This window comes from Marmota monax, unplaced genomic scaffold (assembly GCF_021218885.2).
Source record: "Marmota monax isolate L192 unplaced genomic scaffold, Marmota_monax_Labrador192_F-V1.1 WCK01_AAM20220418_F8-fsc00034, whole genome shotgun sequence".
Taxonomy (NCBI): domain Eukaryota; kingdom Metazoa; phylum Chordata; class Mammalia; order Rodentia; family Sciuridae; genus Marmota; species Marmota monax.
Window position 1 is genome coordinate 13,888,746 of NW_026693934.1, and position 24,990 is coordinate 13,913,735.

A 24,990-nucleotide genomic window follows, 5' to 3' on the forward strand; every position below is an offset into this window, starting at 1 on the left:
CTTACAGGAAAGGTACCTGCCTTAGGAGATGAACCACAAAGAAATAAGTACATGAAGTAAAAATCCTGCAACTATAAACTTTTAAAAATGTCCCTTAATAGTAGTCTCACATAACAAGAGGTTTTTTTTCTTTTTCTTTTTTTTTTTTTCTTTTGGTACTAGGGATTGAACCCAAGGGCACTGGACTATTGAACTATATCCTCATCTCAATTTTTTTTTTCATTTTTATTTTATTTTTTTAAATTTTGAGACAGGGTCTTACTAAGTTGCCAAGGCTAGACTCCAACTTCTGATCCTCCTGCCTTAGCCTCCCATGACACTGAAACCATGCCCAGCAACAAACATGATTTTATATGTGAATACAGAAGAACCTGGACTAATAAATAAACCTACAAGTCACTAAAAAGACAGTAGCACTGGCAGGTCAGGGACAAATTATACTCAAATCCCCATTAACACTGTTTGGACAGTCTGATGATATTGTGCAACAATCACTTTGGAGTTCTTTTCATTTCACCTTCCTTCGTGGAAGTGATGGCGGCAACAGAAGACTAGGGCATATCATTAAATGTGAGTAGCAACTCTGGTCAGAAAACATGAGTCAAAATTTGAAAATAAAGCAAAACATATGACTGATGTTTGCGTAGCAGAGATGCAAATTTGTTTGCAGTATGACAGACAACTCCAAAGATGTCATTTTGAACATTCATTGGTTTTATATCTATTCCAACAAATTTATCCTAAAATTTGTTGTTAAATTGCCTGCAAAAAAAAATGTTAATCTTCAAAAGTTTTTCAATTGGTCATAACCTATTACATGGCTTCCTCATTAACTACTGAGGTAAATAAAATCTATGATACACATTCATTGTCTCTTTGTCCAAGACTCAGATATTACCTTTTTTGAAGATTATACTTAACATATACTTGGATTTAAATGATGTTACTTTTCATTAGAAAGTAGGCAACTCTGATGAATAGGTGTTAATTCCACAATACATGCTGACTGGGAGAATAATAATAATAATAATAATAATAATAATAATAATAATAAATAATAATAAAAACATTTATATTTCTAGAATACTATTAGTCTTCTGTAAATGTGAAACAGGCTGGAAACACTATGAACCACATTTTCCTACAGAGAACGCAGGCATCTGTGAAGGTTAAGTGACTTTCAGGTATAAAAGAAAGAAAGGAAGGTGGATTTGCAAAAAGGGAAAGGAAGAGAAACAATGAGGAGAAATAGTAAAATAGAAAAAGGTATTTTAAAAAAATGATGAAACCAGAAAAAAAACATGATCAGTAGGCTCTCTATAATAAATAAACACACACACACACACACACACACACACACGTGGTTTCTGCTCTGGGCAGGGGCCATTTCTCACTACTGGTTGGGTGGGTCAGCACCCAGTGAGCCTATGCTGAAGTCTGGACTTAAAGGCAACCTCATCTTAGCAGAAGACTCTATCTTTGATACTGAAGAACTCATTTCTCTGGGGAGGGTCTGGTTGGAGATGAAATGTAGGGAGGGAAGGATCTTTGAGAACAAAGGCTTTGGGGGATAGGATGGGGAATAGAAAACAGAAGAGCACTGCTCCATTGTTGAGCAGCAGTAACTCACTATTACATGACAAACAGGAGCCCAAAGCAAGTCTCCAGTCACTGCAGGAGTGGCTGAGAGGGGAAGGTGTTCTAGCCCCCAGTGGCAACGTCCGCTATGAACAAGTCAAGTGGGAAGCAGGATGAGGATGCCCAATATGTTTAAGGCTCTGAAAAGTCAGGGCTTCAGTTGTCCTTTCAGAAAACTGAATAAGCAACTGAGCACCTAAACCAAGTACGAGTTCTGCTCCCTACATACCAAGAATGTGCCCAAGTCTCAGATGACCTTGCAAGGGCTGATGCCCTTAGAGACTGCACCAAACTGTACATTGACCTTATTTCCCAAATGTAAGAAAGAGAGAGGCAAGAAAACTTTATTTTGCAAATGTAACAAAGAGAGAGGCAAGAAATCTCTCATATGAGAGATAAGAGTTTGCAATTTGCCTTTGTGCCAAATTAGAAATAGGATCCCCTTTGCCCTGTTCACACCACCTTAAAGTTTCAACTGCTAAGCTTATTTAAAATCCAACACCCTCCATACTCCTTAAACAGTGGATGGATCATATATATATATATATATATATATATATATATATATATATAGAGAGAGAGAGAGAGAGAGAGAGAGAGAGGTCAATGAATCTTTTTTTAAATGATTTTTTTTTAAATCTGTGGTGCTGAGAATCAAATTCAGGGCCTCATATGTGCCAGGCAAGCCATCTACCACTGAGCCACAAACCCAGCATGGATGGATCTTATTCATCTCCATGTTCCCATTTCCTAACCCAGGTCTGATCATTGAACATGCACTTAGAAAACATTTGATCAATGGGGTTGGGGATGTGGCTCAAGCGGTAGCGCGCTTGCCTGGCATGCATACGGCCCGGGTTCGATCCTCAGCACCACACACAAAGATGTTGTATCTGCCAAAAACTAAAAAATAAATATTAAAAAATTCTCTCTCTCCCTCTCTCTCTCTCTAAAAAAGAAGAAAATATTTGATCAATAAATGGCAGCAAAAGAATGTGGGAAAACTAGGAAGAAGGACACAGAGTACCAAGTGGAAAGATGAGGCAGCATGCCTTGCTCCCCTGCCCCCCATTATTCCAGCAAATAATGTTTAAGGATGCAAACTCAGCTGTAGAACCCATTGACCTTTAAGTAAACTTTTGAACAATAAAACAGAAGGGGAAGTGGCTAATCTCTGGGAAAATGAAGGATATATTTTGCTTAAATAATTTACTTTAATATTTAAAAATAAAAGAAAAAAATCTTGTTTTATGCTTTTTTTTTTTTTTTTTGCTTTATTTTCAGCCCAGCCCAAGAGAGGGACAGTAGCTGAGGAAGGTCACAAGTGTGTGATTAATGTGGTTGGCTTTCAGTTCACGCTACGAAACTACTGGTGTCCTTGAAACACAAGCTCAGGGCTCATCTCTGGTCTGAGCACTTGTTCTCACAACTAGATCAGATGCAATTCTCCTTTAAAAATGCCTGTATTTATTGAACAAAAAAGGGGAAAATCACACCAATGTAATCTGGCATTCATACCTCTGAAGGGTGGTGTGTGTGAATAATATATCAATTTAAAAATGTGATTTTGAAAATTCCATGCTAAGGAAATGATAGTTGCAACATTTCTCTTTCCTGAAGGCCCCATTCTCAGACTTGAAATATTCTCTCACTGGATACAGGAACATATAGGGACACTTTCTGACAGATGAAAAAGGGGATAAAATCCAAGGTATGAAAGGACCTTTCACTCTGGAGCTATCACACCAGCTGAGTGTGTTCTTAAATACTCAATCACCCAGATTTCCAGGAGTGCCTAGTTATTACACAGAGGTGGGGGCACAAATGGTTTCCCATTTTATTTATTTATTTATTTATTTTAAAATTTTTATTGTTGGTTGTTCAAAACATTACATAGTTCTTGATATATCATATTTCACACTTTGATTCAAGTGGGTTATGAACTCCCATTTTTACCCCGTATACAGATTGCAGAATCACATCAGTTACACATCCATTGATTTACATATTGCCATACTAGTGTCTGTTGTATTCTGCTGCCTTTCCTATCCTCTACTATCCCCCCTCCCCTCCCCTCCCCTCCCTTCTTCTCTCTCTACCCCCTCTACTGTAATTCATTTCTCCCCCTTGTATTTTTTTCCCTTTCCCCTCACTTCCTCTTGTATGTAATTTTGTATAACCCTGAGGGTCTCCTTCTATTTCCATGCAATTTCCCTTCTCTCTCCCTTTCCCTCCCACCTCTCATCTCTGTTTAATGTTAATCTTCTTCTCATGCTCTTCTTCCCTACTCTGTTCTTAGTTACTCTCCTTATATCAAAGAAGACATTTGGCATTTGTTTTTTAGGGATTGGCTAGCTTCACTTAGCATAATCTGCTCTAATGCCATCCATTTCCCTGCAAATTCTATGATTTTGTCATTTTTTAATGCAGAGTAATACTCCATTATGTATAATTGCCACATATTTTTTATCCATTCCTCTATTGAAGGGCATCTAGGTTGGTTCCACAGTCTTGCTATTGTGAATTGTGCTGCTATGAACATCGAAGTAGCAGTGTCCCTGTAGTATGCTCTTTTTAGGTCTTTAGGGAATAGACCAAGAAGGGGAATAGCTGGGTCAAATGGTGGTTCCATTCCCAGCTTTCCAAGAAATCTCCATACTGCTTTCCAAATTGGCTGCACCAATTTGCAGTCCCACCAGCAATGTACAAGTGTACCCTTTTCCCCACATCCTCTCCAGCACTTGTTGTTGTTTGACTTCATAATGGCTGCCAAACTTACTGGAGTGAGATGGTATCTTAGGGTGGTTTGGATTTGCATTTCTCAGACTGCTAGAGATGGTGAGCATTTTTTCATGTACTTGTTGATTGATTGTATGTCCTCCTCTGAGAAGTGTCTGTTCAGGTCCTTGGCCCATTTGTTGATTGGGTTATTTGTTATCTTATTGTCTAATTTTTTTAGTTCTTTGTATACTCTGGATATTAGGGCTCTGTCTGAAGTGTGAGGAGTAAAGATTTGTTCCCAGGATGTAGGCTCCCTATTTACCTCTCTTATTGTTTCTTTTGCTGAGGAAAAATCTTTTTAGTTTGAGTAAGTCCCATTTGTTGATTCTAGTTATTAACTCTTGTGCTATGGGTGTCCTATTGAGGAATTTGGAGCCCGACCCCACAGTATGTAGATCGTAGCCAACTATTTCTTGTATCAGATGCCATGTCTCTGATTTGATATCAAGCTCCTTGATCCATTTTGAGTTAACCTTTGTGTATGGTGAGAGAAAGGGATTCAGTTTCATTTTGTTGCATATGGATTTCCAGTTTTCCCAGCACCATTTGTTGAAGATGCTATCCTTCCTCTATTGCATGCTTTTAGCCCCTTTATCAAATATAAGATAGTTGTAGTTTTGTGGATTGTTTTCTGTGTCCTCTATTCTGTACCATTGGTCCACCCGCCTGTTTTGGTACCAGTACCATGCTGTTTTTGTTACTATTGCTCTGTAGTATAGTTTGAAGTCTGCTATCGCTATACCGCCTGATTCACACTTCCTGCTTAGCATTGTTTTTGCTATTCTGGGTCTTTTATTTTTCCATATGAATTTCATGATTGCTTTCTCTATTTCTACAAGAAATGCCGTTGGGATTTTGATTGGCATTGCATTAAACCTATAGAGAACTTTTGGTAATATCGCCATTTGGATGATGTTAGTTCTGCCTATCCATGAACAGGGTATATTTTTCCATCTTCTAAGATCTTCTTCTATTTCTCTCTTTAGGGTTCTGTAGTTTTCATTGTATAAGTCTTTCACCTCTTTTGTTAGGTTGATTCCCAAGTATTTTATTTTTTTTGAAGATATTGTGAATGGAGTGGTTGTCCTCATTTCCATTTCAGAGGATTTGTCACTGATATACAGGAATGCCTTTGATTTATGCGTGTTGATTTTAAATCCTGCCACTTGGCTGAATTCATTTATTAGCTCTAATAGTTTCTTTGTAGACCCTTTTGGGTCTGCTAGGTATAGAATCATGTCACCTGCAAATAGTGATAATTTAAGTTCTTCTTTTCCTATTTTTATGCCTTTAATTTCTTTCATCTGTCTAATTGCTCTGGAAAGTGTTTCGAGAACTATGTTGAACAGAAGTGGTGAGAGAGGGCATCCCTGTCTTGTTTCAGATTTTAGAGGGAATGCCTTCAATTTTTCTCCATTCAGAATGATGCTAGCCTGAGGCTTAGCATAGATTGCTTTTACAATATTGAGGTATGTTCCTGTTATCCCTAGTTTTTCTAGAGTTTTGAACATAAAGGGATGCTGTACTTTGTCGAATGCTTTTTCTGCATCTATCGAGATGATCATATGGTTCTTATATTTAAGTCAATTGATGTGGTGAATAACATTTATTGATTTCCGTATATTGAATCAGCCTTGCATCCCAGGGATGAATCCTACTTGATCATGGTGCGCAATATTTTTGATATGTTTTTGTATCCGATTTGCCAGAATTTTACTGAGGATTTTTGCATCTAGGTTCATTAGAGATCTTGGTCTGTAGTTTTCTTTCTTTGAAGTGTCTTTGTCTGGTTTAGGAATCAGGGTGATATTGGCCTCTCAAAATGAATTTGGAAGTTCTCCCTCTTTTTCTATTTCCCGAAGTAGCTTGAAAAGTATTGGTATTAGTTCCTCTTTAAAGGTTTTGTAAAACTCTGCTGTATACCCATCTGGTCCTGGGCTTTTCTTAGTTGGTAGTCTTTTGATGGTTTCTTCTATTTCCTCAATTGATATTGGTCTGTTTAGGTTGTCTATATCCTCCTGACTCAATCTGGGCAGATCATATGACTTAAGAAATTTATCGATGCCTTCACTATCTTCTAATTTATTGGAGTATAAGGATTCAAAATAATTTCTGATTATCTTCTGTATTTCTGAAGTGTCTGTTGTGATATTGCCTTTTTCATCCCGTATGCTAATAATTTGAGTTCTGTCTCTTCTTCTCTTCCTTAGCATGGCGAAGGGTCTGTTGATTTTATTTATTTTTTCAAAGAACCAACTTTTAGTTTTGTCAATTTTTTCAATTGTTTCTTTTGTTTGGATTTCATTAATTTCAGCTCTGATTTTCATTATTTCTTGCCTTCTACTTCTTTTGCTGTTGTTTTGCTCTTCTTTTTCAAGGATTTTGAGATGAAGTATGAGATCATTTATTTGTTGGTTTTTTCTTTTTTTAAGGAATGAACTCCAAGCAATGAATTTTCCTCTTAGAACTGCTTTCAATGTGTCCCATAGATTCCGATATGTTGTGTCTGTGTTTTCATTTATCTCTAAGAATTTTTTAATTTCCTCCTTGATGTCTTCTATAACCCATTGATCATTCAGTAACCTATTGTTCATTCTCCAATTGATGTATGCTTTTTCCTTCCTTCTTTTATCGTTGATTTTCAGTTTCATTCCATTATGATCAGATAAGATGCATGGTATTATCTCTACTCCTTTACATTGTCTAAGAGTTGCCCTGTGACATAATATATGATCTATTTTTGAGAAGGATCCATGTGCTGCTGAGAAAAAAGTGTAACTGCTTGATGTTGGGTGGTATATTCTATATATGTCAATTAAGTCTAGGTTATTAATTGTGTTATTGAGTTCTATAGTTTCCTTATTCAACTTTTGTTTGGAAGATCTGTCCAGTGGTGAGAGAGGTGTGTTGAAGTCTCCCATGATTATTGTATGGTGGTCTATTAGACTCTTGAACTTGAGAAGAGTTTGTTTGATGAACATAGCTGCACCATTGTTTGGGGCATAAATATTTATGATTGTTATGTCTTGTTGGTGTATGGTTCCCTGAGCAGTATGTAGTGTCCCTTTTTATCCCTTTTGATTAACTTTGGCTTGAAATCTATTTTATTTGATATGAGTATGGACACTCCTGCTTGTTTCCGAAGTCCATATGAGTGATATGATTTTTCCCAACCTTTCACCTTCAGTCTATGTATGTCTTTTCCTATCAAATGCGTCTCCTGTAGGCAGCATATTGTTGGGTCTTGTTTTGTGATCCATTCTACTAGCCTGTGTCTCTTAATTGGTGAGTTTAAGCCATTAATATTTAGGGTTATTATTGAGATATGGGTTGTTCTTCCAGCCATATTTGTTTATTTATGTTACTAAACATGGTTTGTTTTCCTCTTTGATTATTTTTCCCTCCTTTACTGTACTACCTCCCACTGTTGGTTTTCATTGTTATTTTCCCTTTCCTCTTCCTGTAATGTTTTGCTGAGGATGTTTTGAAGAGATGGTTTTCTAGCTGCAAATTCTTTTAACTTTTGTTTATCATGGAAGGTTTTAATTTCATCTTCCATCCTGAAGCTTAATTTCACTGGATACACAATTCTTGGTTGGAACCCATTTTCTTTCAGTGTTTGAAATATGTTATTCCAGGATCTTCTAGCTTTCAGAGTCTGTATTGAAAGATCAGCTGTTATCCTGATTGTTTTACCCCTAAATGTAATCTGCTTCCTTTCTCTTGTAGCTTTTAAAATTCTCTCCTTATTCTGTATGTTGGGCATCTTCATTATAATGTATCTAGGTATGGATCTCTTATGATTTTGCACATTCGGCGTCCTGTAGGTTTCTAGGATTTGGGATTCTGTCTCATTCTTCAAGTCTGGAAAGTTTTCTCATATTATTTCATTGAATAGATTGCTAATTCCTTTGGTTTGGACCTCTATACCTTCCTGTATCCCAATGACTCTTAAGTTTGGTCTCTTTATGTTATCCCATATTTCTTGGATGTTCTGCTCATGGTTTCTTAACAGTCTTGCTGAGCTGTCTATGTTCTTTTGAAGTTGAAATACTTTGTCTTCATTGTCTGATGTTCTATCTTCTAAGTGTTCTACTCTGCTGGTAGTATTCTCAATTGAGTTTTAAAGTTGGTTAATTGCATCCTGCATTTCTAGGATTTCTGTTTGTTTGTTTTTTATAACCTCTATCTCCCTGTATCGTTGATCTTTTGCTTCTTGGATTTGTTTATGTAATTAATTGTCGAAGTGATCTTTCATTGTCTAATTTTGCTGTCTAATGTCTTCCTTGAGACTCCAGATCATCTGAAGCATGTATATCCTGAATTCTTTATCTGACATTCCATCTGCTGCAGCTATTACCTCTTCTAAAGTTGAGTTGACCTGCATTGCTTGTGGTCCTTTTTTTCCTTGTCTTTTCATACTGCTCGCATTTCTTTCTGCTTGGTGAAACTGTTGTGTTATTGAAAATTTCCCTCTATATATTTATATTGCTCTTGTATAGTTGAAATGTCTCCCTTGCAGGGGTGGGCGGCGGCTGTGCTCCTTCTCCAATTGGGGTGATGTGTCTACCACGCTGATGGGCCGCTGGGCTTGTTCTTCCCGTTGGTCGCAGGTCTGCCTACCTTGCGGGTGCGGGCAGCGGCTCTGCTCTGCCCCTACTCCAATTGGGGTGACGTGACTACCACGCCTGTGGGTCGCTGGGCCTGTTCTGGGCACGGGCGGCGGCCGGTTTCCCATTTTAAATAGTCTTTTGTTTGCACTCTTATTTCATTTAATCTCATAAAGATACCAAATGGGAGAGGGAAATGCCCATTGTTGCATTCATCATTGGAAACTGATTCATCGTGTATTCATTATTACTGATTATTATTAAATTCAGATGGAACAATCAAGGCTCAGAGAATGTAATTGACCAGCTTACAGCTGTACAGCTATTATTATTAGAGCCAACAACATTTAGAACTCCACTTCATTATTTTTTTAATTCATTAGATATTTATTATATACAAAATATACTGGTGACCTCAACCCAGAGGATAAATTCACCACTATATCTGCCCCCAATGAAACATTAGCAGGAATATGGACAATAATCAGGGCATTTCGAAGACATGTGATGAGTGTGCTCAAAGAGGTCTGTGTGTGTGGGTGTGGGTGTGCAAGAATGAACTCCACCAAGCAGCAATAGTTATCTGAACCATAAAAAAATCCTGTATCATTAATGAAGAAGAATCTGACAGGTAGATCGGGAGTGGGAGCAGACCCACCCTGGTTTGAACGATGGGACCTTCAGAAAGCAGTGAAGCAAAATGCTGTAAACTTGCTCTAAAGAACCTATTAGCTTTGAGCACACTTTGCTAAAGAAAGTGGGAGAGGAGGAGGCATCGTTTTATTGATAGCCCCTGTGAGGACTGAGGAATAAATTTCACTTAAGGAAATTGATTTCATTTTTAAAAACTAAGTAGGTATGTGTGTGTGTGTGTGTGTGTGTGTGTGTGTGTGTTGCATAAGAAATCTATCTTATTCTGTCTTAGCTTGGGTTCTCCAGTAAACAAGCTCTGAGATGGAGTGAAGGGAGTAGATAATTTTTATAGAAAGAGGTTCCTGGGAACATCTTTGAAGGAAAAAAAAAAGTAGGGATGCACAGGAGAGAACTTCCCAGACAAACTACTGACATCAGAATAACACAGCCCCACCAGAAGGCTGGAGTTAGAATAACTCATCAGAGATGATCCTCCTTGGAAGGAGGACAGACCTTCTTTCCCTGGAGTTAGCAGTCACTAGATAAAGACCCTTCTGGGAAAGAAATAACTCTAGTGATGATTTCTCTGCAGCTGAGGCAGTCCCTGAAGTGGGGGAGTGTATATGAAGATTCCTCCAACAGCATTCAAAGCCCTGGGCACAAGTCCTTCCTTGTTGGGGACTCTGGGCAAGCATCCCATGATCTACTCACACAGCACAAAGGGACTGAATTACTTTCTTTACCCATTAGCCTGAGACAAGAGTGAAGAAGTCAGAAGCTGAATTCATCATGGATCTTCTGACCTCCCATTCTACAATATCCTTTCTTTAGTAGCTTTGGATCTAAACCTCTTTCTCCCAGGATCAGAAGAATCTGATAACATAATGAGAAAGACTAGGAATCTGCCCCCACAATTTGGGGAGGGTGTTGCTACATTTTCCCATCCACTGCTCTCCTCAAGGGCTTTCTCACCCTCTACTGAGCCATCAGGCTGTTGATAAAGACTTGCAGGAATCAAAACAGGATACTAAGCTGTAGGTAGAGGCGCAGCATCAATGTGCCCCGCTGGGTTTGCTCTTTTCCACCCTAGAGTTTCCCATGTGCTGCTAGGCATGTCCTGGTCACATCAGTTCAATGACACTTTGGCTTTGGGAAAGGTAACCTGGACCTCTGAACTGTATAATGCTTCTCAGATTGGGTCCTTTTATTTGCAAAGAAAATTGATTCATTTTCCTGAAAACTCTGGCATGAATCTCTTTTTGTAAGTATAATCTAACTCATATAAATAATGGCATTCTCATTTTTCTTCCTTTACTGAGTTATAAATTTTGGCTACTGAACATACCAGAAGAATCAAATAACTATTTCCAATCCTGAGTCTCTGTGCTCTAACTCTCAGGGCTTATCTCCCTCGGCTGCATGAAAAAAAAAAAAAAAAAAAAAAAAAAACAAGGCCATATTACACTCTCCTTTAAAAAAGACATTATGATTCCTGATAAGTTTTTACAACAGGAAAAAAAAACCAATCAAACCAAACAAGAAAACTCTCCATTCTGCTCCAATTGCACATTATCAATACAACAGAGACTAATACAGGGTGAAATGAGCTTCAATTAAAACTGAAAAAAATTGTAGATAAACATTTCAAAAACGTTTCTTGAATATAATGGGGCAGAAAACACTAAAATGGTCTATTAGGTTGGGCTAAATGTGTCCAACTCTCAACTTATTTGAGAAGAAAATAAATTTTTGCAGAAGAAATTTGATGGTTTAGCTCTCTGAATATAAAAGTGGACCACTGTTGTTTCCAAACATTTTCAAGCTATAAGAATCTGATTTTGTGGCTCAAAGGTATTTGGAAAGAAAAACTGATGAAGAACCTGATGTTTATTCATCACTTCTTTTAAAGTGAAGAAGCATTTTTTAAAAGTTAATTGATCCATAATAATTATACATATTTATGGGGAATAGTGAAATATTTAGATACATGTAGAGAATGTATGATGATCAAATCAGAATATTCATATCACTATACCTCAAAATTTATTTCTTTTTGTTGTTCATATTCAAATTCCTCTTTTCCAGCTGTTTTGAAACAAACCATCCGTTATTTTTAACTACAGTCACCTATTGTTCTAGGGAGCACTAGAACTTAGTCATCTGACCTAACGAATTGTGTACCTATTAACTTACCTCTGCCCTTTCTACATTACACCCCCTACCCTCCAGTGACTACTATTCCATGCTGTATGACATCTACTTTCCACATGAGGGAAGAAGTATTATTTTAAAAAAAAAAGCATTACAAATTAAAAACTCTCACATTTTACCTTTTAAATGTTATCATGACAAATATGAATATTTATCTGACTATATCATGTTATGATAAAATCTGGTCTTCTGAAACTACAACATTTGGTTGGCATGTTTTAATATGTATCATTTGTTTCACATTTGATCAAGAAGCATTTTTATTGAGTGGCTATTATGTGCCTTTCCAAGTGTTTATGATGCAATAACCAAGTAAGATTCTCTAGAGACATTTTGCTGAAGTTTGGAGGTTTTGCCAATTTCTTAAACTGACAGAACAATTCCCTTTATGTAATTATTATATGTAACATCAGAAGTCATATGTCAATTTCTTCCAGAGGAAAACGATTCAAGTTCACTTGACATATTATTTAACTTTGAATAAAATGAATTTTTTTCTGGCAAAAGAAATATAACTAATTAGACATTTATACAATTTTACAAGGACAAATATTTTTTTTAACTTTTTGCTTTCTTAATGAAATAATGAGAAGGATCATTCTCTATATATTTATGCAATAAATATGCTAAAAAAGTGATTTTCCAATTATTTCTTAATGTGAAAATAACACATACCTCCTCCTGTGCTCTGAGACACATCTCATCTTCTCAAATGGAAAACTGTCCTGGCCTGCATCAAGACAGCCATACTCATGAGGCACTCAAAAGGATAAAATATAAGTTACTAATCCACGGGAGATGGTGTTTGCTTCATACCATGGATCATGAATTTATAAAGTGCCTGAGTACAAAATTAATGTACATGCCAAGTCTTCTTGGTTAACCATCAACCTCTCTAAGTTTGACTGGCTTCCCCTGCCTATAGGAATAATAGTTCTCTTCTAGCCTGGAAAGAGGAGTAGCATTTGGGGGATCTCTTCAAATTTTATGGTTTATCAAGTTGGTATAGTATTTTCCCACGGTGACTATAAGTTTGAACTAACTTTGTTTGTTTGTTTGTTTGTTTTTTGACACAAATAGAGCAGCTGAGCTGAAGGGGAGAAAAATGGGAACATGTGAAAACAACAACAAAAATATTCATAAAATGAGACTTCCAGACCTACATTTGCACCAAATTTCTACTCTGTAATAGCTGCATACTTATACTCAATTTGGAAAGAATAAGACATTTTCCTTGAAAATATTAGAGACATGGGCATGGGAAGTATGATTGTCATGTCTAATATATCCTCACAAGGAGCAGATCTTCAAATCCTAAAAGACTGGTTGCCAGATTTCATTTTCTTTCTGAAGATAAAGGCAATAGTAAGCTTAGGCTAGTTGTTTTCCTACCAAGGTCAGCTTGTGGTAGCTGATCTGAAACACATACTCAGAGTTCTCCTCTTCACTTTTAGCAATGGATGGAAGGTTCTTGGATTTATCTTGCCTCATCTACGTATTACTGGACACATTAGTAGGCAATAACTAAACAGAAATGGTGATACCATTAGCCAACTATAATACTGCCACGTGCTTAAGCATACATTTCAAAACCAACATGGTATGAAATTTCTCCCACCCTGCTAGACAATGCAACCAACAAAGTGGCATGGATGCAAGTGTCCCTAACAATCATGGTGATAAAGCAGCTTGAAGTTAAAATATCGATTCTGGGAATCCAGCATGCATTGACTGATGCATCAGCAATTCAGCCTGTCACATTCCAATGACAAGGGCAGAGCTGAGAGACACATCCTATTTTATAAAATGCAGCCTGGGTTTAGTACTGAGGATCACAGCCACTGTGCGATTTTTGTAATGCTGAATGGTGCTCTGTTATGATTGAAAGATCCTTCAGGGACCAAAGGTACGCAGGCAGACTTATTCAACTTAATATTTAAATAATGCCACACTCACTCTAACCCAGTCAAGAATAAAACATCATTGATACTTTTCCATGCATAGCAAACATAAATATTTAGTATCTCAAATTTTCTGATTGAAAAAGAATGCAGTCTTTCATTTGGGCTGCTATAACTGAGTAGATAATTGCAGACTGATACATTTATTTATTCATCTATTGAACAATTGAATTATACAAAATGGTGATGTTGGGACTTTAGCTTTTTTTTTTTTTTCAGTGACCTGGTATTTCTAGATGTGCATATCACTGAATTTTAAATGATAAAATGTAAACCAACAGGTTATTTTTTTTTTCCTTCTTCAAGTACCTTTAGACAAATTCAATAAAGCAGAGACACATCTGAGATGGGACTTATTGGAAAGAAATATAACATGAGCAAGTCCTCTCACCAGAGTGGACCTTGGCTTTGGCAACACATCTCCCCAAGCCCCTGCACATGCTATTACCTATTACCACTCACTGGATTTGTGATCAGCTTAACTGAAATGTTTGTAGATAAAAACTCACCAAGAAACATAATTGCCACCCCTCCCTTTGGACTTGCACAAAATTTCCCACATATTCAGTCCATACAATAATTTCATAGCTACATGAAATTGGTATGAAAGAGAAAATACAAATTATGCTATCTTTGTACATCCTCCTTAGCCACAAAAAATCATAAATTAAACATTGACACATAACAAAACTTATGAAAACCCCCAAATACTTAAGTTGATTCTGCTAAAAAAAAAAAGCTATTAAATCTTAATGACTAGGAAACTTCCTTAGAGAAATAAAACACAATGTTTAAGTAGAATTAAAACAGCAATATAACTTTTAAAAAATTAATAGTAAACCATAGCACCTACATGAGTTATTAATTAAGCAAAAAAAAAACCCTGTGATCATAAAGATTTTAATCACTACCATTTTAGCTTCTGCTGGGTATGTAAATTATAACAGATGAAGAGAGAAATGTGATTGAGGAAAAAAAAATGACACCCTCCTTCTGTTACATTTTTTTCTTTTGGTTGATGTGTTTTTGGTGACAATTTTTTCTCACAGTTAAAAGTTGTATAAAGTCAATTTTAAAGGAAACAAGTAAGAAATGCTCCTTAAGTGGGGAGAGCATTTCATTACTAGCAGTAAAGTTATGTAGTGTGGGAGATGATTTATAGACAAATAAACAAATGCAGAAAGGAGGTTAAGTCTGGGCAGATTGGCAAATTTTGTTCACTTATTGGCATCCCTATACCAGGCATCTGAAATTCAAGTTTATACAGGAACACACTTATGGCTTTTATAGCGTTACAATATCCCTAATGTTTAAAGCTCTATTTTGTATTTTTATAGCCTTACAAGCCCTCCTCAAATCCATTTTCTAAAAATCTTTTCCAAATTATGGCTATAAAATGGCCTTGTATTAGTCTAGGAAATTACCTGAGCCAATGTTGTTGAAGCTTTCCCTCTCTCTCTCCCTTTCTCCCTCCGACACACGCACACACACACACACATACACATGCATACGCGCGCACACACAATCCCTTATACATAACAAAATACAGAAATTATAACAAGAAAAATAAAATGTCAGTTGAACAGTTGAAATGCAGTTAAAGCTCAAACATAGATGAAAGAACCCCTGTCAAATCCCACCCCTGCCTTCTCTGTCACACATGTGTGTATACACACACACAAGTCACATACATGCATGAATACTTGCACATGCATGCACATGGAGAAGACCATGATCTCCTTTAGAAGCAGTGGAATTGCTCAATTTATGTTTCATCCAACAAGGGTGCCTGACTAGTGTTAGATGCCCAATGACTATTGAGGGAAAGTAGAAAAGAAAGAAAAGGAAGGAGGGAGGGAAGGAAGGAAGGGAAGGAAGGGAGAAGGAAAGAAGTAATGGAGGGAGGAAAGCAAGGATTTAGGAAATGATGTTGGAATACATCCCATCTTAATCCCAGCAGTGGCTGCCTTTGTCACAGGTTAATTCCAGCTGAGAGATATCTATTCAGGGGCCAAGGGCTGTTTTTCTGTGCAAGTGTAAGGCACCTACCTAAGTGATATGATTTCAGGTAGGATCAGAGGAGCCCCTGGTTTAAAAAGCAATGGTTCTGCCCCCAACATATTATTGATGATTGAAATTCCTTTGAATGGGCTCAAGGATTTCATTATACTGTGACCAATAATTATCACACCTCAGGCATCAATCACTAGCAAGGGTGTCCCACTGTCCTGGAATCTTTACCTGCTAAAGTCTAATAGGTTAACGAATGTTTTCTTTGAGAGTAGATTTTGATCATAATGATGAGAAACAAAAGGAGTCCCTAGGCACTGGAAAATAATATAAACCAAAGAAAAGGTACAAAAAGGGTCTGAGACTATCCTCAAAACGTGCTAGTGTGTAATATAATCATTTATCCCTATCACTAATGAAGCTAGACAGGAACAACCTGCAGAATTAAATTTATAATTTAAAATGACATATTTTCATCATTTCCCTGACCTCAAATAAATGCAAGATTCATTGGACCTAGTCACATAGTGGTCTTATAGGGTGTTAAACACAAAGGTTGTTTTAAGTTGTCCCCTACCTACAAACAACTGGCTGTTCAGCTGTAACCGGAAATGGCCCTCCTCTGAAGTCTCTCTGGTGCTCCTTGGAAGGCTGTCCACCTGAAGGGAGGTCTCTTTGAGGTTCCTCTCAGCCCGGACATAATGCCATTGGTTGTCATTCAGAGCAGAAGGAGACTGGACTACAAGTTCTACTGGGCCATTCCCAACATCGATGGCAAATGTGATCTCAGAAGGAGCTGAAACAAAACAAGGAAACAGGAAGAAGGATGAAAGATGAAGGAAGTTCTCAGTGTGTGGAGGACTCAAGTATGTCCTGAATGAATAAGAGAAACAATTAAAGTCACTGTCATTACAGAGCAGACATACTCTTTAAAATCCCTGCAACACTGAAGTTGTTATTAATAATAAAAACCACTAAATACTAAGAGCATACATGTTCCAAGCACCAGCACCCTACCTATTTGGTCCTAATGGTATAAATCCAGGAAATAGCATAGGAAACTGGGAAACTGATGCCTATGTGATGAATACTAATCTATGAGGAGGCTCTGGATTTCCTGGGTCTTCTCAGGCTTCAGCTGTGTCATCCTGGACATCTGTAGATATGAGGTCATGTAGGCACTTTTGCTACTATAGAGAGGAGAGACACAGCCTAAGAAGCCCAGTACCCACTTTCATGATATCTCATTAATACATATGATACAAGAAAATATGCTGTTCCTGTGTCTAAAACAAACAAGAACAAAATTAATTTGAGGAACTAATTTCCTTGACCAAGGAGAGGTTACTGCAATGCCTTAACACAAACGGAAGCCTCTGCTTCCACATTGGATTACTTTCATGCCTCTTTTTGCCTCTCTAGAACAATCAGATATCACCAAAGTTAGGTGGCAGCCAGTTAGGAGAAATAATACCAATGATATTAAAATACCACAAGTATCAGGGTGGTTGTGATGGTAATGGTAATAATGGTGGTGGTGATGGGAGTGATGACATTGGTTGTGGTGGTAGTGGTGATGATGGTGGTGACTGTGTTGATGAATGGAGTTGAAGTTGATGATGATGGTGATGATGCTCTGTAATGATTGAGAGGGATGGATGTGGCAGCATAATAGGTAGACTGAGCTCTCTATCAGGCACTGTGCTAAGCACTGAGGGTAAACCCTCTCATTTTAGTCTTCAAAATACCCCTGAGGGGGGCTGTTATTATTCTCATATGAGTGGGGGAAAGCTCCAAGAATAGTTTGCTCAAAATGTCCTAGATAGTAGTGAGAAGCAAACTCCAAGAGCAGATTTCTCACCTGTTTTCTCTATTGAGAATATTTTCATGCATTTACCATTATTACACAGGAATTATCTAAATTTGAAGGAAGTGGAAAGGTTAACTATAAAGTGAGGTTGAGGAGAAGGGTCTCATGTGAGAAAATGGACCCTTCATATGCTAGACCTTGTGGTCTTTCTCTGCACTCCTTGATTGTCTCCTCTTCCCTCCCCTTTTATTTATTTATTTTTATTTTTTTTTCCTTTTTTTCTTTTTTTCTTTACTTTTTTCTTTTCCCTCCCCTTTCAATCAGAAAATGTGCATTTACTTGACAAAGTCATCAACAGCCAGTTCTAAATTATCAGAGATACCAAAGGTCAAACACCTACCCTGGATCATCCCCTTCCCCAGCCTTTAAAGCCTTAACAAAAACTTATCCTTCCTATAAGAAGCCTTCATAATGCAACATTTCAAGAAACCAGAGACCTCAGATTGCTTCACCTTCTGGTGAGCTGTGACTTTAATAAGAAGCAGTAAGTCTAAGGCTGAAAAGGGGGATTTGAGAGAATACACTGATACCACCTTTTCCTAGATAAGTTTTTGATGGCACACTTTCTCAGTTTTCTCATCTGTAAAATGAAAATAAAAGCAATACCTAGTCATCAGGTTGTTTATATGTTAATCTTTTTTAAAAAAGATTTTTTAAAAAATCTTTTTTCAGTTGTCAATGAACAATGTATTTATATGCAGTGTTGAAAATCAAACCCAGTGCCTCACACATGCTAGGCAAGTTCTCTTCCACTGAGCCACAACCCCAGCTCTGCATGTTAAACTTGGTGAAGTTTTTGAACTGTGCCTGCCATCTAGTATGAGCCCAAGTTAGCAATGCTACTGTCACTCTTCTGGATGACATAATTTCCCCACCCAGGTGACTTGGCTATGACTTACAAAGCCATGCATGGAAGGAAATGGAATTGAAAGAAACAAATGGGTGACAATTAATGGATAAAAGTGAAGAAAGTCCCTTGAGTTATTTCTTACTTCTGATTCACAACATCAATGGCACTTTGCAGCCCCAAACATTTCAAAACCAAATGATTGCTGAGAGATGAATAGGTTCTGTATTTATTTCTCTCTACAGAATATAGGTAACAATCAGTAAGAATTTGGAGAGAAGAATTTTAAAGATTTTGCTAACAAATATTCCTGCAAAACCAGCCTTGTGGCTATCAAGTTCCACTCAGAGAGCACATTCTGGTGGGGGGCTCTCTGCTTGGCTGTGTCTCCCCCCACCCCTACGCTAGGTTTCCACGTATCCCTTGTTGTATAATGATTGGTTTACTGTGTGTACCCCCTACAAATCTGCAAAATTTGGATGAATTCTATTTATTTTAGACCCAGCACATAACCCTGGAAGCTCTTGCCAAATTAAAATTTTATTCATTAAAACATGGTTATATTGCAACTATAAAATGCAATTTTCCTTAGTTATTTTTTAGCTTTATATCAAGGTATTAGGTTCCTGGAAATTTTTTTTAAATATTATTTTATTCAAATAACCATTAAAGACCTACAACATTTAATCTTTTCCCTCCTAGAACTGAAGGAGAGTCAGTGAAATGAAGTACTAATAGTTAATATTTACTGAGTGCTTGCCATGAGCCAGGCACTCTGCTAAGCATTTTGGGATGGCCTAATTCACTTGAGCCTTATTACAGCCTTTTGAGATTGTTGCTTTACAGATGAGAGAACTATGGTACAGGTGACAAAACAAGTCACCCTAGTGACAATGGGGTGGAGTAAGGTTTGATTACTGGTGATGTGTTTCTGAACCTCATTTTCAAAACCATTCCTCTAAACCTCACATTGAGACTCCTATATACTCTTTGGGGGCAGTTGAAGCTAGAATATATAATATAGATACTTGAAAATAATTGAATTAAATATTTGTAGGTGAATGAATTGTACACCCCACAATGCCTACAGACTACATGGTGGGGCACTGGAGCAAACCCAAGCTACCTCTCCCTGGATGGAGGGAAAAGAATGACCCAGTGGCCCTGGGGAGTGTGGCCCTGGGAAAGCAGTAATTCTATGATGAACTTGCATCTGACTTTTCCACACCCTAAGTGTCAGAAAGATACCTTCTCTCAGCATCAACTATTTTATTGTAACCATAAAATAGTGACCATAAAGGAGTCACTTTAGTCTTCGAATGGGTTTTTATCAAGTCAGGTCCTCTGCTAGGCACCAAAAATTCAGAAATGAATGGGACAAGAGGAATCCACAATTTAAAAAGATTGATAGTGGGATGTGAAAATGCCCCAAGGGAATGTTAACCAATGCTATGACAGAGGAGAAGAAGCCTTCTGACCAGAGGCACCTTTGCGATGTTCTTCCTGACCTCAAGGAGAAGACCTGCTGACCATATCCTGGAGAGAGTTCTCTTAGTAAACCCTCACAAGTCTCCTCTGAGGACGAAGTCCTGAGCTTCATGAACATAAAATCCCAGCTTCATGTCTGTGTCCTCATCTCCCAATGCAAGTCAGACATGAGAGTGATCTCAGGTACATTTGTGGAATAAGGAGGTTGCAAGTCTTTAATGTAGCCAATTAACCTCTCTGACCTCTCATGTCCACATCTATAAAATGAGAAATATGAACTGAGAGGAAGAAATATTGTCATACTGTTCAGACACAAGCGCTCTCTGAGGATCTGAAGACTGCTGTGATTTTTGTCTTTTACACTATAGTTTTGCACAAAATCTCAAGAACTTCATGAATGCCCTATGCCTTGAGATCTGGAGGAAAGTCATTCTGTGTTCTCCTGAGTCCTAACATTCTTGAATCTTGAGATAATTCTTCAAAGCAGAGTAGAGGGCTGATGTAACGATCAGAGGGATGAGATTGAGTCCTGGATTCTGAGCCTTCAAGGTGCATGGAAGGACTTTCTGGATTGTTGTATATACTCTCCAGATTCATTTTCTTCCTCTGCATATTGGATGAGGAATTGAGCAATGATAATTATAGTATAATACAGAGATAATCATAGGTAGGATTATTTGAAAACAAAAGGAATTAATGTAAAGATTTTAGTCAAGAAACTAATCAACGTAATCACTCAACAACTCAGTGAAAATTAATTTTAGCAGTCTTAATTTTTACTATTCTCTGAGGTTATGACTATCATCTATTCAAATTAACATTGAATTTAGTAATATTCTTAGTAGGATACCTATGGTATGAAAAATTTAAATATTTCTCTCTCTCTCTCTACATATACATGACATATACTTATGGTTTTTTACTCAGAAACTCAGGAAATTTATGGATTTTTTTCTACTTAATTCACACCGAGAAGGATTATAGAGCTTATTTGAATTAATATTATTAAAGCCATCAGGGTCATTAGAATAAAAAATGAAAAGATTAAATCTTAATCATTTAGAGAATAAGTGATAATATATTAGGCCACAAATAATACTAGGATTACAATTGCACTGAAAACTAATATGTCCAAAATTAAATGCCTATTTGCTGGTTCCCAACAACCACTCTGAGCATTTTTTTTTTTTTTTTTGGATACCAGGGATTGAACCCAGGGGCACTCAACCACATCCCCAGCCCCATATATATATTTAGAGATAGGGTCTCACTGAGTTGCTTAATTGCTCTCTTTTGCTGAACCTCGCTTTGAACTCACCATCCTCCTGCCTCAGCCTCCCAAACTGCTGGGATTACAGGCATGTGCCACCATGCCCAGAACTCTGGGCATTTTTATGCAATGACTCATTTAAATCCTGAAAGGTGTGCCTTAGAAGAAATCATAATTGATTTCCTTCTACCACTCCCTCTATAGTAGTGCCAGAGTTTGCTTTGGGAAACTACCTTCTCTTGCACTTTGGTATCAGGCTAGCTTTGCCTCAGATGGGAGGGATTTTATCATAAAGAATCTACCATCTTTTCTTGTCTGGCCACAGTCTTTGGTGTCCAGGTTATCAGGTGAGTTGTATACTACCTAAATATTTGATTAGCTGGAAAAGAAATTACTCAGTCTTTTGCAATGTAACTCTGCTGTAAAGGACAGCTAGCCTGAAGGAAATATTAAGAATTTAGAGCACATAGAAGATACAAATCATCCACTGGTGACTTTTGTTCAGTTGCTGAATTCAAACAAATAAAGCCAGACCCATGGCCTCTGTGCTAAGCCATGTGCCCCAGAACCAGGGTTGAATTCCTATCCTTGTGTCTGCCAGTTCAGAATGAGTTTTCTGTTAATTGTGGCCAAACACATCCAGTTGGTATCTGAGTGTTGCCAATGCCATGGTACATTAATAAATACTGAACAGGTGAAGAAATGTCCAAAGTGGCTCATGAATTGACTTGGACAGGCAGAAATCTGAATCTATATTGGGCTCTATAATTCAAGTTCTTTTTATTACATTATACCTACTCTTAAAAGTGATTTCCTATGCTCCTTCTCATCTAATCCAAATACCTAGTTCTATATGCACACCATTGTGGGATAATTGTCAAACAGCAATTTTTTTCCCACAATCCTGTTTGAAACACTTTCTCTAAAACTTGAGAATATAGTGAAGTATCTTCCTTTTCACAGACTACAGGCTAATCCCAAGGTGACAGAATTCAAATGCCTTAGTTGGAAGTAACTTAGAGGAAATGGATTGGAAATTTGATGGAAACCTGCTGTTTCCTGTCTATCAATTTGGATATATCAACCTTGGAAGCTGCTAGTCAGATGGTTATAAAGGAATACTCCTTGGGGATGGAAGCAGAATCTATTTGGAGCCTCTGCATCTGGTAAAAAGACTTTTCCTTTCCAAGCAGCTAGAGTGTATGGGTTCCTTGCTATGAACTCTTTAGGGTAAAAAAATCCCATCTGCCTAAAATCCATAATGTGAGTGAAGCTGCAAATAAAAAATGCAAGATGCCCTCACAATTTGAGCATTTTCTCTTATAAACAATAATAATGATAAAGATAATAACACATTTTGGAAACATGAAACCATGCACTTTAATTTTTTATATTAAATCTTGTTTTAGAAATCTAAATTCACCAATCTCGTGATAAAATATGCACCAAATAATTACATAAATTTTTTTGGTAAATTTTTGTATTAAAAACATCTTTGTACAATTCAAAGGGCAAAAAACAGCACCACAAAGTACAAATTAGACATTGATATGTAATTAATGCTAAATTATAACACATTATCCTCCAATAGTATACCATGACTTTGCTGTGGCTTTAATGAATCAAAAGGCCGTGGGGCCTAATTTTTATTACATTTACAGTGAGCTTATTGCTTCCATATTATGCAATATTTTCAGAGCATCGCCAAGTTAGTATGAGGAATTTCATTTTACACCATAGCCACAAAAGCTTCCTCCCATTAGTAGACTAAATCCTTAGAGGAAAAGGTGAAACTCCCAATTAAGAGGCTCTCTTGCCTTGTATGTATTGTCCTGTAGCTGCAAAGAAAACACTTAGCTGTTCCTTGATTTGCTGGAGATTTATACAAATATCTCTGCCATCTCTACCAGGCAATGCTTCTGTCTCCTTTTCCAGATCTCTCAAATCCCCAGTGTCTGTTTCTGAGGTGTTGCTTTGTTTTTTCAAGATATTTCATGCAGTCACATCATTGTTGTGATATGGTCAGTTGCTTCACTCAAACTATACACAGAGGAATGGGGCACTAAGTGACAGGCCCAAGTCATCACTCTCGTGTGCATAACAAGGGCAAGGCAGGGGTGTAGTCCACACCCTGTTTGTGAGCAATAAAAGTGTGTGTTATGTGCAGAAAACCTAAAGGAATGTCATAAGCAATTAAAATGCATCTGATTATTTCTGGTTTTTTGTTTTGTTTTGTTTGTTTATTGGTACTGGGGAGTGAATCTAGGGACGCTTAACCACTGAGCCACATCCTTAGCCCTTTTTTGTATTTTATTTAGAGACATGGTCTCACTGAGTTACTTAGAACCTCACTAAGTTGCTGAGTCTGGCTTTGAACTCAAGATCCTCCTGGCTCAGTCTCCCAAGCCACTGGGATTACAGGCATGCACTACCATGCCTGGCTTTATATTCATTATTGAACAGTAATTCTAAGCAATGTCAATGATAAAACATTCCTCCACCAAAATAGTCTTTTGCTCATCTACCTTTCGACAGATGCTAAAGTCACTGTAAAATTTTAATAATGTATATATCAACTTCATTTTATTACTATATTTTATTACTTGCCACTTAATAAATGTTATAGTCTGGGGCAAAGTCAATACAGACAACTATTTAAAGTGTATTTAAACACTGCTGGCTTCTGAACATGCAGACTCACACACGTTTATTTTCAAGAGTAAGAACTCAACTTCTGCCGTTTTATCTATACACTTTCTGTGCCATCATTGTTTAGTTTGAATCTACTATGAAATGCAAAATGTTCAGTACCACAAGGGTTGTACCCTAAAAGAACTCAAGAAATTATAAAGCATTGGAAATTTTATTTTCACTTAAAAAAAGAAAAATGTATTATTAATTTTCTGGTAAAAGCATTTTGGTGAAATTATTATTTCACCAAAATGATGTTTGGTTTCAGAGCTATTTGGAATTTGGTAGAGCTGATCCTAAAACAATACAGATACAGTACCATAATTTCTGGAATTTATTGTAAAATAGAACTTTTATTAATCTTTAGCAAACATTTGCACATCTGTGGCTTTATGTGGAAAACCAATCTAATTTAAAATTAATAAAGAAATATTCTTTGTTCAACACAGAACACAGATGGACAAATATGACTAACGCTCTCTTTTTAGCACAAACATGTATAGAAAATAAGTTTTGATGAAGTCATCAACAAATTTGTAGAAAGAAAGACTTAGAAACAGAAATGTTAATGTCTTCATTACTGGTATAGATCAAAAGATTGGTACTTCCCATTTTTATAGAAATAAATTATTTGCCATTGTATTTCATTTTTAGTACTGAAATATATTTTAGTAGTATCATTATATATAAACTGCTCAATAGTAGAAGATTTTACTATTTGTATTTCTATTAATTTTCAAATCATGTGATGATTATTGCTGAATAAAATCTATATATGGGGGATAGGCTCTCTATAGGAAGATGGACATCCTGGCATCTCATTCTGCAGATATACCACTGTTCATGAGGAAAAGATGGGGAAACTGAGAATTCTGATTGGCTAGTAACACTATCTTAGTGGGAGGAGAGAAGTCAGGAAATCACTTTTGAAGCACCAGTCCAATAAAGAGTCTACCTCAAATGTCAACAAAATGTATAAT

The 24,990-nt window shown here is 37.0% G+C and overlaps 1 protein-coding gene across 1 annotated transcript in view; it reads right to left on the reverse strand.

Moving 5' to 3' along the window:
• Positions 1-24,990, reverse strand: part of Cntnap5 (contactin associated protein family member 5) — an 824,707-nt gene that overhangs the window by 128,048 nt on the left and 671,669 nt on the right. Inside the window, exon 17 of the mRNA XM_046463789.2 lies at positions 16,422-16,640. Within this exon, the coding sequence (XP_046319745.1) occupies positions 16,422-16,640 (219 nt within the window). The remainder of the gene's footprint in view (positions 1-16,421; positions 16,641-24,990) is intronic.